The 14642-nt window shown below is 34.3% G+C and overlaps 1 protein-coding gene across 3 annotated transcripts; it reads left to right on the top strand.

Moving 5' to 3' along the window:
- The first annotated feature begins 1554 nt into the window (after window positions 1-1554).
- On the top strand, window positions 1555-14306 carry LOC149943709 (nardilysin-like). 3 transcript variants are annotated; one of them, XM_090175084.1, is made up of 24 exons: window positions 1556-1646; window positions 6555-6791; window positions 6858-6939; window positions 7008-7073; window positions 7130-7164; window positions 7237-7363; window positions 7428-7646; window positions 7799-7856; window positions 7913-7986; window positions 8056-8125; window positions 8209-8286; window positions 8360-8582; window positions 8648-8882; window positions 9566-9598; window positions 10129-10179; window positions 10249-10289; window positions 11542-11669; window positions 11864-12014; window positions 12072-12359; window positions 12422-12496; window positions 12561-12704; window positions 12754-12890; window positions 13708-14008; window positions 14060-14305. In XM_090175084.1, exons 2-24 carry the CDS (start codon window positions 6555-6557, stop codon window positions 14255-14257), a joined length of 3051 nt encoding a protein of 1016 aa, XP_090031210.1. In that variant the 5' UTR covers window positions 1556-1646; the 3' UTR covers window positions 14258-14305. The 3 variants fall into 3 exon arrangements, with proteins under 3 accessions (XP_090031209.1, XP_090031208.1, XP_090031210.1); XM_090175083.1 differs by having other exon boundaries at window positions 1555-1646; window positions 10129-10289; window positions 12072-12342; ... (1 more) ...; window positions 12515-12704; window positions 14060-14306; XM_090175082.1 differs by having other exon boundaries at window positions 1555-1646; window positions 10129-10289.
- The last annotated feature ends 336 nt before the right edge of the window (window positions 14307-14642 follow it).

The following is a 14642-nucleotide window of genomic DNA, read 5'->3' as shown; positions in this document are numbered from 1 at the left end:
TACGGTTTTATTGCATTGTTCTGGTGGGATAATTAAATTTAACAACATGACCACTGTAAAATTCAATTGATTTTCACCGTTAAATTAACATTTTATAAACCGATTTTTAACAGTAATTATTCTATTATTTTAACTTTTTCTCTGTTGTAAATTTTACGGTAACGTAGCATTGAATTTTATTGGAAATTACACATTTTTTTAACGGTCAAATAACTGGCCGCTCGTTGCCAGTAATTTGACCGTTAAAATTACGGTAATTTCTTACAGTGTAGCAATCGAAATGTCATAACGGTTAGAATGTACAGGTTGTTAAAATTGGACGCCATTTTCCAAGATGGAGGATTTTCCCCTCCCAAGAGACTATATATACCACGTGAAAGACCGCCTTTGAAAGTTAGAATCTAAAAACAACGACATTTTCATTAGTTTTCAATTTATTCCGGGTCAAAACATAAAATAGCTGTACTATTATCGTATATAACATAGTCCTTAATCAGTATGCCTCTATATGGCATTTTTATAGAAAAAATCAATGCGGCCTGTTTTCACACTGAACATACAATGCTTAATCATAGACACGTATACCAAGAATGTATTTATTTATACCTAGGGAGAATGTCTTTGTCGAGACGGTTTTTAGCCTTTCTCTCTTTCCACCCGTTGGTCCCCTCAGTACGCTCCTCCGCTTGAAATAAAACGAATAGTCCCGGTATTTCATTGGCTGCTTAAAATATACGTCACCTAACGCGATGGAAATCAAACGCCGGTGAAGTTTTGTCTTTCCCCCCGCGCGAGACGGGGGAAAGGCGTTCAATGTGCCCGGCGATTGTCGCAACATAATCATTCTTCCTAATAATAAATAAATACATTCTTGCGTATAACTTGTGTTATTGAAAAGGTAATCGGGAAACAAAATCTTTTGATCGTAACGGACGAGCAGAACTTTAGATAGTAATAGTAATAGTCTAAAAAATACGCTTCACTAACATAATTTCCCTTCTATAAAGATTGACATCAACGAAAATAAATATGATGGTATTTAGAAAGTATATGTAGGTTCCTGAGATGTCACGTAAACAAAAGGAACTATATCTCGCAATTTAAATTAATGCAGTAAGGTGAAACTTGTTGTAAAACATTTTTGCTTCAAACAATTTACGAACGATTTCGCTATTTATGAGTATTTAAATAAATGAAATCGCAATAAATGTATCAAAATAATTTTGATAAAAGGTTCTGATAATAGAGAAACGTTTTTTATGACGCGATTTGGTTTATCCCCTCTCGTGCTGGAGGAAATTGAGACCATGATGCCATCGGATCATCTGAACGTAGTTATTATCCCCAGGTTTAAATAAAAATCCTTCTCGGTTGCACCATCAGATGAAACTTAGATAAAATATTCCGTATTAGCTATTATGCGAAATATTTTACTCTTTATCTTCCTCTTTCGATTATAGATGCTTTTTTTATCAGAAGATAGGGAATACATTTTGACGTTACATAGCTTCAATTCGAAACTAGTAGTCGGCTACGGTGCGTAAATTAAGTGGAACTTGTTTAGACCCACACAATTTCGCTTGAAGTTTAATTTTTTTAAAGAATTAAGCCTTATCCATTTAATTCAATTTTCTTGAACGAGAAGGGTGAATATACTTCTATTATTATAATTTTTAAAAACATTTAAGTCCTGAATATTCGTCATATTGGTTTTGAATATATGTGGAATTTTTCTGTTTCGTAAAGAAGTCTTCTAAGGCTACTTTTTAAAACAAGAAAGCCTTTCTTAACGTAACTCTGTCTGCTTAGTTATGACGATATATCGTAATAAAGCGGTAAACGCTAGAAACTCAAATACTGCTACTGGTGGCAGCTACGTAGCTTTGTGGAAGCTAAAAAGGCTATTAATAACTTGTTATGAGCATTAACTTTCATTGTGATAATTGGTGTTGCACAAATATATTACAAATGCTTTGATAAATTATATCCAACATTAATCATTTTATACAATATCGGAATAAAATTGGGTATCGTCAAGAAAACGGTCGAAGGCCAATATCTTTTGAAAATAACAAATTTTATTTTCACAGTGTAAAGGTAGTAGGAAGCAAAATTAATAACTGCCTGCTTATACGCGCTACGACTTGTTTATAACGTAAATAGCTTCCGTATCAAAGAGGCATTGTGCCTAATCGATTTTTTAACAATTTTAAGTAAATCGTAATTTTTGTTGATGAATTATATAACCTACAAGATTTTTCACTGACAAGATCAGGTTAATTTTCTGGTCGATAAGATGTTTTGCAAATTTTCAATCCATTTCAAGATGAGTGGTTAAGAGAAAATTCAAAATTTGTTGAGTAAAAGACAGGGTTTATTTCCTCGAGTATACAAACGCCCGCCTATCACTTTTCTGTTGGTTTCCTAAAACATTTGATTTTATTCCTAGTTGATTTATCTTATCTTGGGTTAAAATACTCCTTGGGACAACTATCTTATCTTCTGTCTTATAGTGTCAAATCGTGTGACCGCCTGTTTTCTTTTGTTAGTTCTGCTAAAGTAAGAATTTAAATATGAGTATAATTATTCAACGCACTTTAAAGTTGCGTATAAATGACAACTGCTGACTTCATCAACATAAGAGCATATGTAACATAATTACTCATAAGTATGCCACTAGCTCTATTTCTTCACTAACGGTTTGTTTCGCAGATTTTGCGTCATCCGTACCCTACGTAATATTTGACGTCATCGAATCTCAAATACTGATTATGCCGTCGCTCAATTAGCTCTACTTCTGATAATCCGACGGCCATTATTTTAGTAAACAAACCGGTTTGAACACGGCTTACGAGCTAAAATGAACTACAATATACTGTCAAGTGCTGTTAATGCAATTAATGAAGTTTTCGGAGACTCACGTTCTAAAATAAATTTACATTGTCAAATAAAAGAAGCAGGTTTATTGAAAAAATAGTTGAAATTCAGGTTGAGCTTTTCTGGGGCATCTACAGAGTCTTTGCAGATTCTTTTGAGCCTAGGCCTAACTCTTCTAGGCTTGGTATGGGTTTAAGTAACGCTGGTGGAATAACCCACTTCGACGACTTGTTCCATTTTCGGAAAGTAATCTCTGAACCGAACCTTATGGGTCATTTTCCCCAACCTTTTCTTTTTTAAACTACTCATTATTTAACTTCATCCGCACAAATCGAGCGAGTTTATGAATTTCATTGGGCTGACTAAAATCTCGACGCAAAAAAATTCCTTCTCAATTTAGAGGTTTTCCATTGGCTTAAATAAATATGTTAGTAGCCAATAGTGTGACTCCCAAAATTACTAGGATGAATAAAAAGGTTAAAATCTAACGTAGTCCACTTTTTTACTGGTTCGTGGTGAAACAAACTGTTAGTGAAGATTTTTGAATGGAATAAAGGTACAGTGGCATACTTATGAGTAATTATGTTACATATGACAAGAGTTTAAGACTTTCTATGTTATTAAATTATTTTAATATTTTTTGATGGAAGCACTTTCGTAAACAGTGACGTTTTTCCCAACAAGCAAACGTTAACAAGTCTACAGATTATAACATCTAGCGCCATCTTTACTTGTAAATATAGATCCCCTAGTGATTCCTTCAGATATCCGGAAAAGAGGAGATGTCAGGACATATACCCAGAAATGGAAGAAAAAACATTTCCCCGGGAAAATCCTCAAGGTCAGAGTTCACATTTTTGGTTATCCACCAAAATGGAACTAGCTCCTTTCTGCTACGTCATCGGGTCCGTGATAAGAATAATCCTATCAGCGTTAAGCGTTATATCGGCGTCAATTCAACTTCACACCGGAACTATTTGGAAAATAACAAATAGAAAAATATACAGGTTGTGTCAAAAGTTTATGCAAAATTTTTAAGGGGCTAGAAGTATGCCTGTATTTTTCCCAATTTCCTACGATGAGTTGAAAGAGCACTAGAGAGCTTCAAAGTGTGGCCTATTACCCCTGGAAGTAGGCTGCATCCAGCACAAAACCAAGCAGCAGAGAACATTAAGGTTTGAGTTCGTGTGATAGGTAAAAAGGGACTTTGTAAACAAGGTAAATAGCGTAAGAAAGAAATCTTAAACAGTATTTAAAGTCGTCATGGACAGCGATTTCTCATCACTTTCGAACTGCAACAATAAAGTTCACTTCGGAAAAGCTGGCGGATATTAATTTAATGTATGGACTAGCGAATGACAATGCTTTGGTTGCTCGACGTCTTTAACCGGAAAGGTACCCGAACCGGCGCATCCTAGTCTCTCGGACATTTACCAATGCCTACTTCCAGGGGCTAGTAGGCCACACTTTAAAGCTCTCTGGCGCTCTTTTAAATAGAAAAAACAGGCATACTTCTCAACTAAACCCCCTACAGCTCCCAAAAATATATGCATAACCTTTTGAAACACCCTGTATACTGAACAGAGAAAAACAAGATATTTGTACACAAAAATTCGAGTCTGAAAAAGTCTCTGACAGTATTTCCCATTTTGTAGATAGTACAAAGTGAATCGAAGAGTATTTAAATGGAAACATTGTAAATTCATGACGATACTTTAATACTGGTGTCTTTTATCTGTGGTAACCATACATTTAAACACGAGCTTCAAATCAGGGCCTAGTTGAAACTTTCTTTAGAACGGATATACGGTTTTGTAATAAAAAGTATTCGATTTTAAGGTTACCATAGAAATCTTCCTGGTATTTGGGGTTTTAGTTAACCGAAATTGCACTTCTTACAACATTCGCATAATTAAACCCTAAAACGAAGACATTTTTTTTGATACCCTTTAATAGTGGCGAGCAATTTCTACAAAACCTTTTGGGAGGTTCTAATTCTTACAAACTCTTTTGGGGGTTCTTATTCTTACAAAATCTATTGGGAGGTTCTTATTTTTACAAACTCTTTTGGGGGTTCTTATGTTTACAAATTCTTTTGGGGGTTCTTATTCTTACAAATTCTTTTGTGGGTCCTATTCTTACAAAATCTTTTGGGATGTTCTTATTTTAACAAAATCCTTTGGGGGTTCTTATTCTTACAAAATCTCTTGGGAGGTTCTTATTCTTACCAAATCTTTTGGGGGTTCTTATTCTTACAAATTCTTTTGTGGGTCCTATTCTTACAAAATCTTTTGGGAGGTTCTTATTTTTACAAACTCTTTTGGGATTTTCTTATTTTTACAAACTCTTTTGGGAGGTTCTTATTTTTACAAACTCTTTTGGGAGGTTCTTATTTTTACAAACTCTTCTGGAAGTTCTTATTTTTACAAACTATTTTGGGGGGTTCTTATTTTTACAAACTCTTTTGGGAGGTTCTTATTTTTACAAACTCTTTTGGGAGGTTCTTATTTTTACAAACTCTTTTGGGAGGTTCTTATTTTTCGGGGGAGGGTAGTTGCTATTGGCTCTATTGCCTTCAAATGACGGCATCAGTTGTTATTTAAAACCATATTTCTAATTTTAAATGTTAATGTAGATCACCTGAAAATAAAACAGATAAATGGTGATTTTTTGCATTCAAAGAACAATATCATTTTTCTTATTGAAGTAGATATATACGTATCTAGTGTTTCAATGAAGTATAAAAATATGTATGTTAATATTATATAATATTTCATAACTAAACATTTGGATTTTAAAAAACAAATTAGTTGAATTTCCGAAATTGGATGTCAATGCAGCGCATTTCTGACAGAAGCACTGGAGGTGGTCTCGTCTATAGAAATAAACTAACTCAAATGGGTAATAACACTCAAATAAACACTCGCCGACAAGTAAAAAGGAGCACATGAGTGTTTTACATACGGGAATGCTGACGACAAACATCATCGTTAAAAATTAAAAACAAAATTATTAAGGGATTGCTAATCAAAAGGGCGTCAGAATTGAGGTGACGAACAATTTGTTTCGTTTCTTCTCGGTTGGTTTGAGAGTAAAACTACATGTAAATGGTAACTTATGAAATCTTCAGAGCACATCTTCTTTGCTTTTTATAAATACACATTGTTTTACATTTCAATGGCTAACTGGCATTTTTTGCGACCAATAAACTTCGCTATTCCACTTTAGGTAGCGCCATAGTAAATTTTTCACAAAGTTTTACCAAAACAGAACACAGCGGACGCGCCTTCGTGGTGTTTGTCTACGATGGAACAACAACTAATTCCCTCATCTTAATAGAATCCTAAAAATATAAGAAAAATCAACTAACTTGTTGACCTCTGTATTTAAAAAATATATAAAAAATTCAAATATTTGTAGATCAAATATTTGATTTTAATAGGTGCAAAAGGTATAAGCCTACCCCTTATAAAATACGGAAATCCACCTTACTTACTTCCACATCTGCCGGTGTGTTTAACAAGTTACTTGTTAGTGTCTTAACTTAAGAATCCCACGCATAAATCCTTTCGAAACATTAATTATCGTGAACATTCCGCAATCTATACGCAGAGTGTTAAACGTTTGTCCAACGAAATCAGTCAATTGCTTTAGCATAATAACTTATCTCTTCATAGATGTCCCAATTATTTACTTTGTTGCCTGAACCCATTAAATCTGAAAATGACAGAAGACTCTATCGTTCTCTCGTACTAAACAATGGTTTGAAAGTTGTGCTTGTTTCCGATTCTGAGCCTTTGAAAAATTCCATTCAAAAATCCGAAAATGCGAAGGCGGACAAAAATGAAAGTGGTGACATTGAAGAGAACAATAACCAAAAAGCAGAGAATGACGACGTAGTTGAGGAAAAAATGGTGAACATTGATATTGTGGAATATTCCGTTAAAATATAATTCCTACAAACTACGGTATGATTTTAGTCGGCAGCTGCTCTGACAGTTAAAGTCGGAACAAACAGTGACCCAGATGACCTCCCAGGCTTGGCTCATTTCTTAGAACATAGTAAGTGAAAATAACTTTTAAAGCTTTATATGACGCAAAAACAATAAATCTGCTAATATTATCCTTAGTGTTGTTTATGGGCAGTGAAAAGTATTCTGATGAAAACCAGTTTGATTCGTTCATAAAGAAATATGGTAATCTTTAGGAATAAATTAAAATATTCATAAAGTAACAACATTTTCATTTCCAGGTGGATACAATAATGCCTGTACTAGCGCCGAAACGGTAATATTAAAATTATTCCTAATATTAAATTTTCATCTTGAAGCTATTTGGCAATATTTCTTTCCCTAGTAGACTCGTTTTTTCTTTAACGTTAATACTAAACAATTCAAAAAAGCTTTGGATATATTCTCTCAATTTTTCATATCCCCTCTTATGAAGAAAGATAGTGCCAACAGAGAACTGGAGGCTATTGATAGCGGTGAATTTTATTAGAAAATTAAAACCTTATCAGATATTAATTTGTCTCTCAAAACTCTAAATAGAGTTTAAACTGGCGTTACCCTCGGATTTTATAAGAGTCTTTCAAGTATTAAAATCAATGGCAAAGGATGGAAATCCAATTAAGAAATTTGGATGTGGCAACATCGAAACTTTGAAAAAACTGCCGGAAGTGAACGGTATCGACGTGCATTCTAGAGTTCGCGAATTCTGGGAAAATCACTACTCATCTCACCTCATGACCCTATCCGTCACATCCAGAGGTGATACACCGTTATTTACATTTATTATTTTAATCATAAAAGAGGCCTGTATGCAGGGACGTTGATGGTGCCAAATGCGTGGCCTTTAAATAGCGATATTTTGGTTCACCTTTATGAGCGTGATATAATTTAACGCAAAAAAATTCTTTCAGAGAGCCTAGATGTACTGCAAGATTGGGTGGTAGAGATCTTTAGCAGCATTAAGAAAAGGTAATAGCCAAAAAATTTTCTTTATATTTACAAATCGATGAATTTTTTGTGTTTAGAAATAAACCTGATAATTATATAAATGGAAACGAGGAACCTTTTGACACCCCCGATTTTTACAAATTTTACAAAGGTTATAAGGCTCAGATATTAATTTAATTTAACAAATTATCCAAAATAATAATTATTACTATTTTTACAGTATGTGCTATTGAGAAAAACCATTTGATTACTTTGTCGTGGTCACTTCCAAGTTTAGTAAAACATTACAAGTAAATACACATTTTCTTGTTCACAAAGTTGCCATAGCCAGCACCAATTATTTATAGTTCTTTGTATGGTTTATAATTGCTAGAGAAGATCCATTAGGCGTCATTGGATTTCTGGTTGGTCACGAAGGTCAAGGCAGTATTCTTAATTTTCTCAAGAAGAGGTTTGAATTTAAATTATTAGATAAATATAAATAATGTTCATAACTATATCGATTTTGTTCGTGATTTTAACAGACTTTGGGCTCTTGGTCTGTCAAGTGGAACCGATAACAGCAGCTGTTTAACAACAATATTCGCAATAACCATAAGTTTGTCAGAAGACGGGATGAATCACCTGGACGATGTTTTGTTAGTTGTTTTTCAGTATTTATTTTTTCTGAAAAGAATTGGACCTCAGAGAAGCATTTTTGATGAGATGCAGAAAGTGGCCGATTTCAACTTTAGATGGAAAGATGAAGTCAGTTTTTAATATATTTAATTTTTTTGATTGGTAAAAATTTTTACTTTACCGTTTACAACCAGGAAAATTCTGTAAGTTTAGTTTCTGCCCTGTGTAATAGCCTGCTTTATTTTGAACCGCAAGATTTATTGAGAGGGAGGGCGCTATACTCGAATTATGACGAGAATCTCATCAGAGAATGCTTAGACTCTCTCCGACCCGATAATTGCAACCTCTTGATATTGTCTTGTTTGTATGAAAATGGCAATCCTTGTGACCTAACGGAAAAATGGATGCAAGTACCTTACTGCAAAGAAGGTAGGCATTTTTCATACACAGTATCCAAATATATATGAGCCTCTCGAAGAAATGTTTGTGTAGGAGTGTGGTGGAAAGCCCTTCATGCTACATGAATCAATAGCTCCTACACGTACTATTACCATTAACCTCAACAAGTTTATATGGAAAGGGCAAACCGAAGAACATGGAGAAAGCCCCTTTAACTAGTGGTGATTTCTGCTGATGCCCATCGTAGCCTAAGCGTTTGTCTAAAGTAATGGTGCAGGAAAATAATAATAATAATAATTATCAGCTACGCTAATACCCAAGGCACCAGCTTAGGCCTAAGTCATCAAGTGACTTACTGGTGCTGGAATGAACATCTTTTATAAATAACAACAAGATGTAACATAAAAAAAACTTAAAAAAAGTTAAAAACACGTTATATTTTACAGATTTAAAATTTCATTTAGTAGTATAAAACCTTTTTTAGAATCGTCATAGAAAGGATTTGAACCCTTTTCCCAAAATCCTTCTGACCAAAGCATACGCTACGATCAGCCCACCGTTAAAGACTACTATGCGGGGAAAATTAGTATTCGTTCACCACAGGTCCACAGTTACATAGTTTTACAGTGGAGCTTTCATACTTGATCCAGAAAGTGCTTAATATTGATTTCTGACCTAATTAAAAAAATAATATTAGAAAAATATCGTTACAGATATTCCCAAGGAATGGCTTCGTTTATGGAAAGGTATTTACGTATTGCTTTGTGTCATTTCTTTATAAATTCAAGGCCACGTTACTAACTACGCTATAAGCGCAATTGCGCAGGGCCCAAACTTTCGAAGACCGGGACTCTTAAGTTTGGTTTCATTTAGTTATATATAATGAGATCTGGTTAAAAGACTTTAGTCAATAAACGGAAAAGTAGTAACGCGGTGTTCTACACATAAGATGATAATTATTCGCTTCGCCGGGGCCTTAAGGAGAGTGTAAAAATAGAAGAAATCATTTTAAAAATATTAATGAATAATGGATTGTTCCATCTATATTACAAATATTAAAAGCAACGCCACTATGATAAAAAAATTACTTGGTAATTTACAATTAAGAAAAAGTAATTAAAAGCTTCCCAAATGCAAAAAACACTACCAATAGTTAACGGTGTATATTTAGTTAAATTAGTGTCAAATAAAAAGTAGAACCTTTCAGAGTTAACTTTTGGTCCCGAACTAAGGGAGTAGTTTAACTTCATTTATAAGAAGTTATTAACATTTGCAGATCCACCGCCAAATGAAGAGCTATTTTTGCCAGAACCAAACCCGTATATAAGTACATTATTGACGTTTGAAATAAAACTTACTGATCTTTATTTATTTTTTATTATTCTTCTATTTGCAGCCACTGATTTTGAGTTCAAGAAAACCAATATGGAATTTCCCGTAAATATATAACTTTGATTTTTTTTATTACAAAACTGCTTAAGGCACCTAGGAGCTACAATCAGAAGGAGATCGCAGCTAGCCTTTAAACACGCTAATGCAGTGTTGTGTACAAATTTCATTGAACGTTTTACGGAAAGGGGTTGGACAATTTCCGAATTTTCGCCTTACAACGGCAGCAGATGCTAAGTCGTCTAACCAATGGAAAATGTCCAGAAGAAAATGACGACTTATAAAGGGTGGCGTTCTCCTTGTGTGGGATACAGTGTTTGTTGTTCCTAGAAGGCACTACAGGTGCGCGAAAGGAGTGGACAGAATAGCGTTACTCAAATTGTTTTAGTGAATCTTACAAGGAAGTGTAAATCACCGAATAGAATTAACTTCATACTTATTGTAAATCACCGATTTTGTTCAAACTTGAGAGTTAAGAAAAATTGATACAAATTCAATTCCTACACTACTAAATTAGATCCTAATGTTATTCCTAACTTCAACAGTTCATATTTGTATCTAGAAACTGATTGTACACTCGATATACCACTCCATACGATAATGCCAAACTGAAACGTACTGTGTTATGGGTCTACAAAAATATAATAGCTACCAAAACCGGGTACAATAGACTAAAATGAATTAAAGCATGAAACTTACGAGGAGTGTACCCGAGGTGTAAACCACCGATTTTGATGAAACTCGGGGGTTATATATACCTTGGGGTAACATGAATTTTCACCAAGGGAAAAGTTACGCTGGGCTTCCTTTTTGCTATGGCAACCGAAAATGTTTTTGACAACTTAAAATGAAAAAATCTACATTTAAAAAGCACGGGATTTTCTCGGTTTCACAGGGGGGTTACTTGATGAATTTCACCCAAAATTGTTCAAATTTAGTATTTTAGTTGAAGTTTAAATTTTATTTTTTTTTAGGTTTTCAAAAATTTTCCCCGAAAAAATCCCATGCTTTTTTAAATGTAGATTTTTTTATTTTAAGTTGTCAAAAACATTTTCAGTTGCCATAGCAAAACGGAAGCCCAGCGTAACGTTTCCCTTGGTGAAAATTCATGTTAGCCTAAGGTCTACAAAATCGGTGATTTACACCTCGGGTACACTCCTCGTTAGTTCCTCTTTTTATAATAGATACTACCCGAGGGGTTTATCACCGATTTTGATCAAACTCGGGATTATCTTTTACGTAACTTAGATAATTCCCAAGTGGAAAAATTACAATGATCTTTCACTTTATTTTACTATAGTTTCCAAAAACGCTAATAGACAACAAAAACATGAGATTGTGGTACAAGAATGATCTGAAATTTCACGTTCCCAAGGGCTACATTTATGTCTATCTCAAATCACCCGTATATCAAAGCTCTCCGATAAAGTGTGTCGCATTGTGGTTTATTGTTAGGTTCTCTCGATGTGCGCAAGCAAGAAACCACACCAGGGGTGTTCAATTTGATTTATGTAAGACCCATTATGGTGTTCTTCAAGTGATAGGTGGCGCCTTCGCTCATCGAGAGAGCAAAATTAGATCCTAAAATTTAAAATGTATTCATTCTTTTTCTCAACGTTTAGCTCTTTGCTCTGTGACTTTTTCATATTTCTTACCAATCACGACCTAGCCTCGGAACTGTATTCAGCTGAAGAAGCAGCTCTAGGCTACAAGATTGACGAGGAAGACACTGGTATCGTGATCACCCTGTCAAGCTTCAATCAAAAATTACCGGTAAGCTACCAAATAATTATTTGAATTTAAGTTTTTCAATAAAATTATATTTTTCAGGTGCTTTTGTCATCAATTTTAGATTATATGGTCAATTTTCAGTCGTCTGAGGAAAAGTTTCAAAGTGCAAAAAAAACTTTAAAAAGAGCATTTAAAAGCGGTTTGATGGACAATTCATTTCTTTGTGACCATTTGGGGCTCTGTCTTATTAGATATCGTGACTGGACTCTATTCCAGAAGCTAAATTTGCTGGGTAGAATGTCGCTTCAAGATTTACATGCACATTTAAAACAATATTTTAGCCATTTATTCTGCGAAGTAATGGTCCATGGTAATTTTACTCCTGAAGTACGATTTTTTCAATTGTTTGGCACTTTGTGAGTTCTATTAAAGTAACTAAATATTGCTAGGAAGCATTAAAAATAGGTAAAATGATTGAAGATAAATTGAAGTATAGCCCTGTCATGCCTGGAATGATACACGAAGTATTTTTAATTTAAAAGCTTTTCCAGTTTAAGTGGCACTAAAACTTGTTTCAATCGTGGACAGCCAAGAACGATGGAGGTTCCACTTGGCCAGAATGTATTACGAGTGAAATCATTTAACGAAGATGATTCCAACTCGACCATCACCAACTATTACCAATTAGGGCCTGGAACCGTTTACCACTGCACACTGCTTGATTTACTAATGGTAAAAGAATATGAATATTTTAAAGCAATTCTTAAGTTATATGTTTTAGGAAATTATGAATGAGCCCTGTTTCAATACGTTGAGGACCGTCGAACAACTGGGGTACTCTGTCCGTTCGGATAGCCATGCAAAGAATGGCATCCTTGCATTCTCTGTAACTCTAAGAAGTCCAGCAGATAAATTTGGGTTTATATTTTTCTAAATATTTGTTGTTACCTGAAAGACCTATTATGATTCGTTGCCTCATGGATTAGTTAACTAAGGGATGTTCCACCGCTGTAGAAAACTCGCCATAGCGAGCGTTAGCGACTGTTCCGAAATTATTTAAGCCGCGCATGCGCAAATCACCCTCCGATACAACCGGATACAAGTTTTGATTTTTTCCCGCGTGTCTCGGATTGAATATCTCCTCCATGGATTATTTTTCGGAATAGATCGAACATCAACCACGTTTATTTAATCATCCAGAAAATCGCGAAAATTATTTGGTTTTAAGCAAGTTACGCATCAAGTTCATTTAATAATGAATGAAGATTAATAAAGTAATTTCATCATACAATTGTGGCTTTTGTGAGGTTAGTTTAAATATGAATTAAACCGTTTCAGTATTACTTTGGCAAAGGCTTACTGTTGATGGTTTTGTTCATGTTATTTTAGGAATAAAATTTTTGCACAAAATGAGAATTATGCATTTATTTGGTTCGTTGTTAAACAAAGTTTTATATGTTTATTCCGAAAAATACGACATCATAAAAATAACAAAGAAATTTCCGCGTCTTCACTTTGTCACGTTTGGGACATGTTTGAAAAACCCACTGCAACCGCCCGTCCGCTTTTGGTAATTTTCGCTGATAGGTGGCGTTCGGAACAGGCAACTTCGATATTTTTGAGCCCGTGGAACATCCCTTAGTTAATTAATCCATGGTTGCCTTATACCATGATAATCATTCGCAGCAGAAAAAAATTATTTGGTGTTATTTATTCATACACTCTATCTCTACAGATGTTCTTATTTGGATAGTCGGATTGAAGCTTTCTTGAACGATTTCGGAGAGCAAATAAAATCTCTAGATGAAACGGAATTTGACAAAAGAGTGACGTCACTGATTAAAGGGGTCAATGGCGCGGATTTGAACATGGCCAGTGAAGCCAGTCGGAATTGGGCAGAAATAAGGGACGTGATTTTCATGTTTGAAAGAAATAAACGACGAATTGAAACCCTGAAAAAACTCCAACTGCGAGAGTTTAAAGATTGGGCCTTAAAAGTGCTTGACAAGAATTCCTACAGAAAATTAAGCGTTCAGGTAAAGATTTAGTTGCGTTCTTAAATTTCTTATTACTAAAAATATTTTTAGGTCGTAGGCTATGGTGAAAAAGCGTTAAACGAATGCATTCCTATTGAAAAAAATAATATAGATAGTAACCACAATTTTTCAACCAGTGATGACTTTTGGAATTTACAATATTTATTTTGCAAAAACCGGGATAAAAACATATTCATAAATGATATTTCCAGGTTTAAACAGTCACTTAGAATATATCCATCGTGTTGATTTTGATAGAAGCAAATGATTATAATCTGTGAACTTTTGAATAATAAATATGAAATTTTTTTTACGACCTACTCATATTCAAAGACGATAATGTTTTTGGTAATTTCCAAACCCATTCCTCACCACAACCTTTAATAGATAATACAATTAGCGAATAAGTAGATTAGTCCATTATAAAAAGGGATAAAAAAGCTTAACCCTAAACAAATTTGAAAAAATTTAGAAACTTACAAATAGCTCCTACCGATAGGTCTTCGAGCAAAGAAAGAAGGCGAAATTCGGACCAAATAGATCTTCGTGTGAAAAATTAAATTAAATTAACGAAAATAGTCAGAAATTCCAACGGTAGACCGGTTTCGTCCTATTTGGGACTCGTCAGTACCGC

The sequence above is a fragment of the Leiobunum rupestre genome, chromosome 5, assembly GCF_980474605.1.
Source record: "Leiobunum rupestre chromosome 5, qqLeiRupe1.1.hap1, whole genome shotgun sequence".
Lineage (NCBI taxonomy): Eukaryota > Metazoa > Arthropoda > Arachnida > Opiliones > Sclerosomatidae > Leiobunum > Leiobunum rupestre.
This window is presented reverse-complemented; position numbering and strand designations above follow the sequence as displayed.

Bases quoted from the DNA above. Each gene is read 5' to 3' on its own strand.
- LOC149943709 (XM_090175082.1), top strand. From the start codon at position 6,555: ATGTCCCAATTATTTACTTTGTTGCCTGAACCCATTAAATCTGAAAAT. The intron at 8,287-8,359 runs GTTTGAATTTAA...TGATTTTAACAG, and splicing joins CTTAATTTTCTCAAGAAGAG to ACTTTGGGCTCTTGGTCTGT. The intron at 12,015-12,071 runs GTAAGCTACCAA...TATATTTTTCAG, and splicing joins GCTTCAATCAAAAATTACCG to GTGCTTTTGTCATCAATTTT.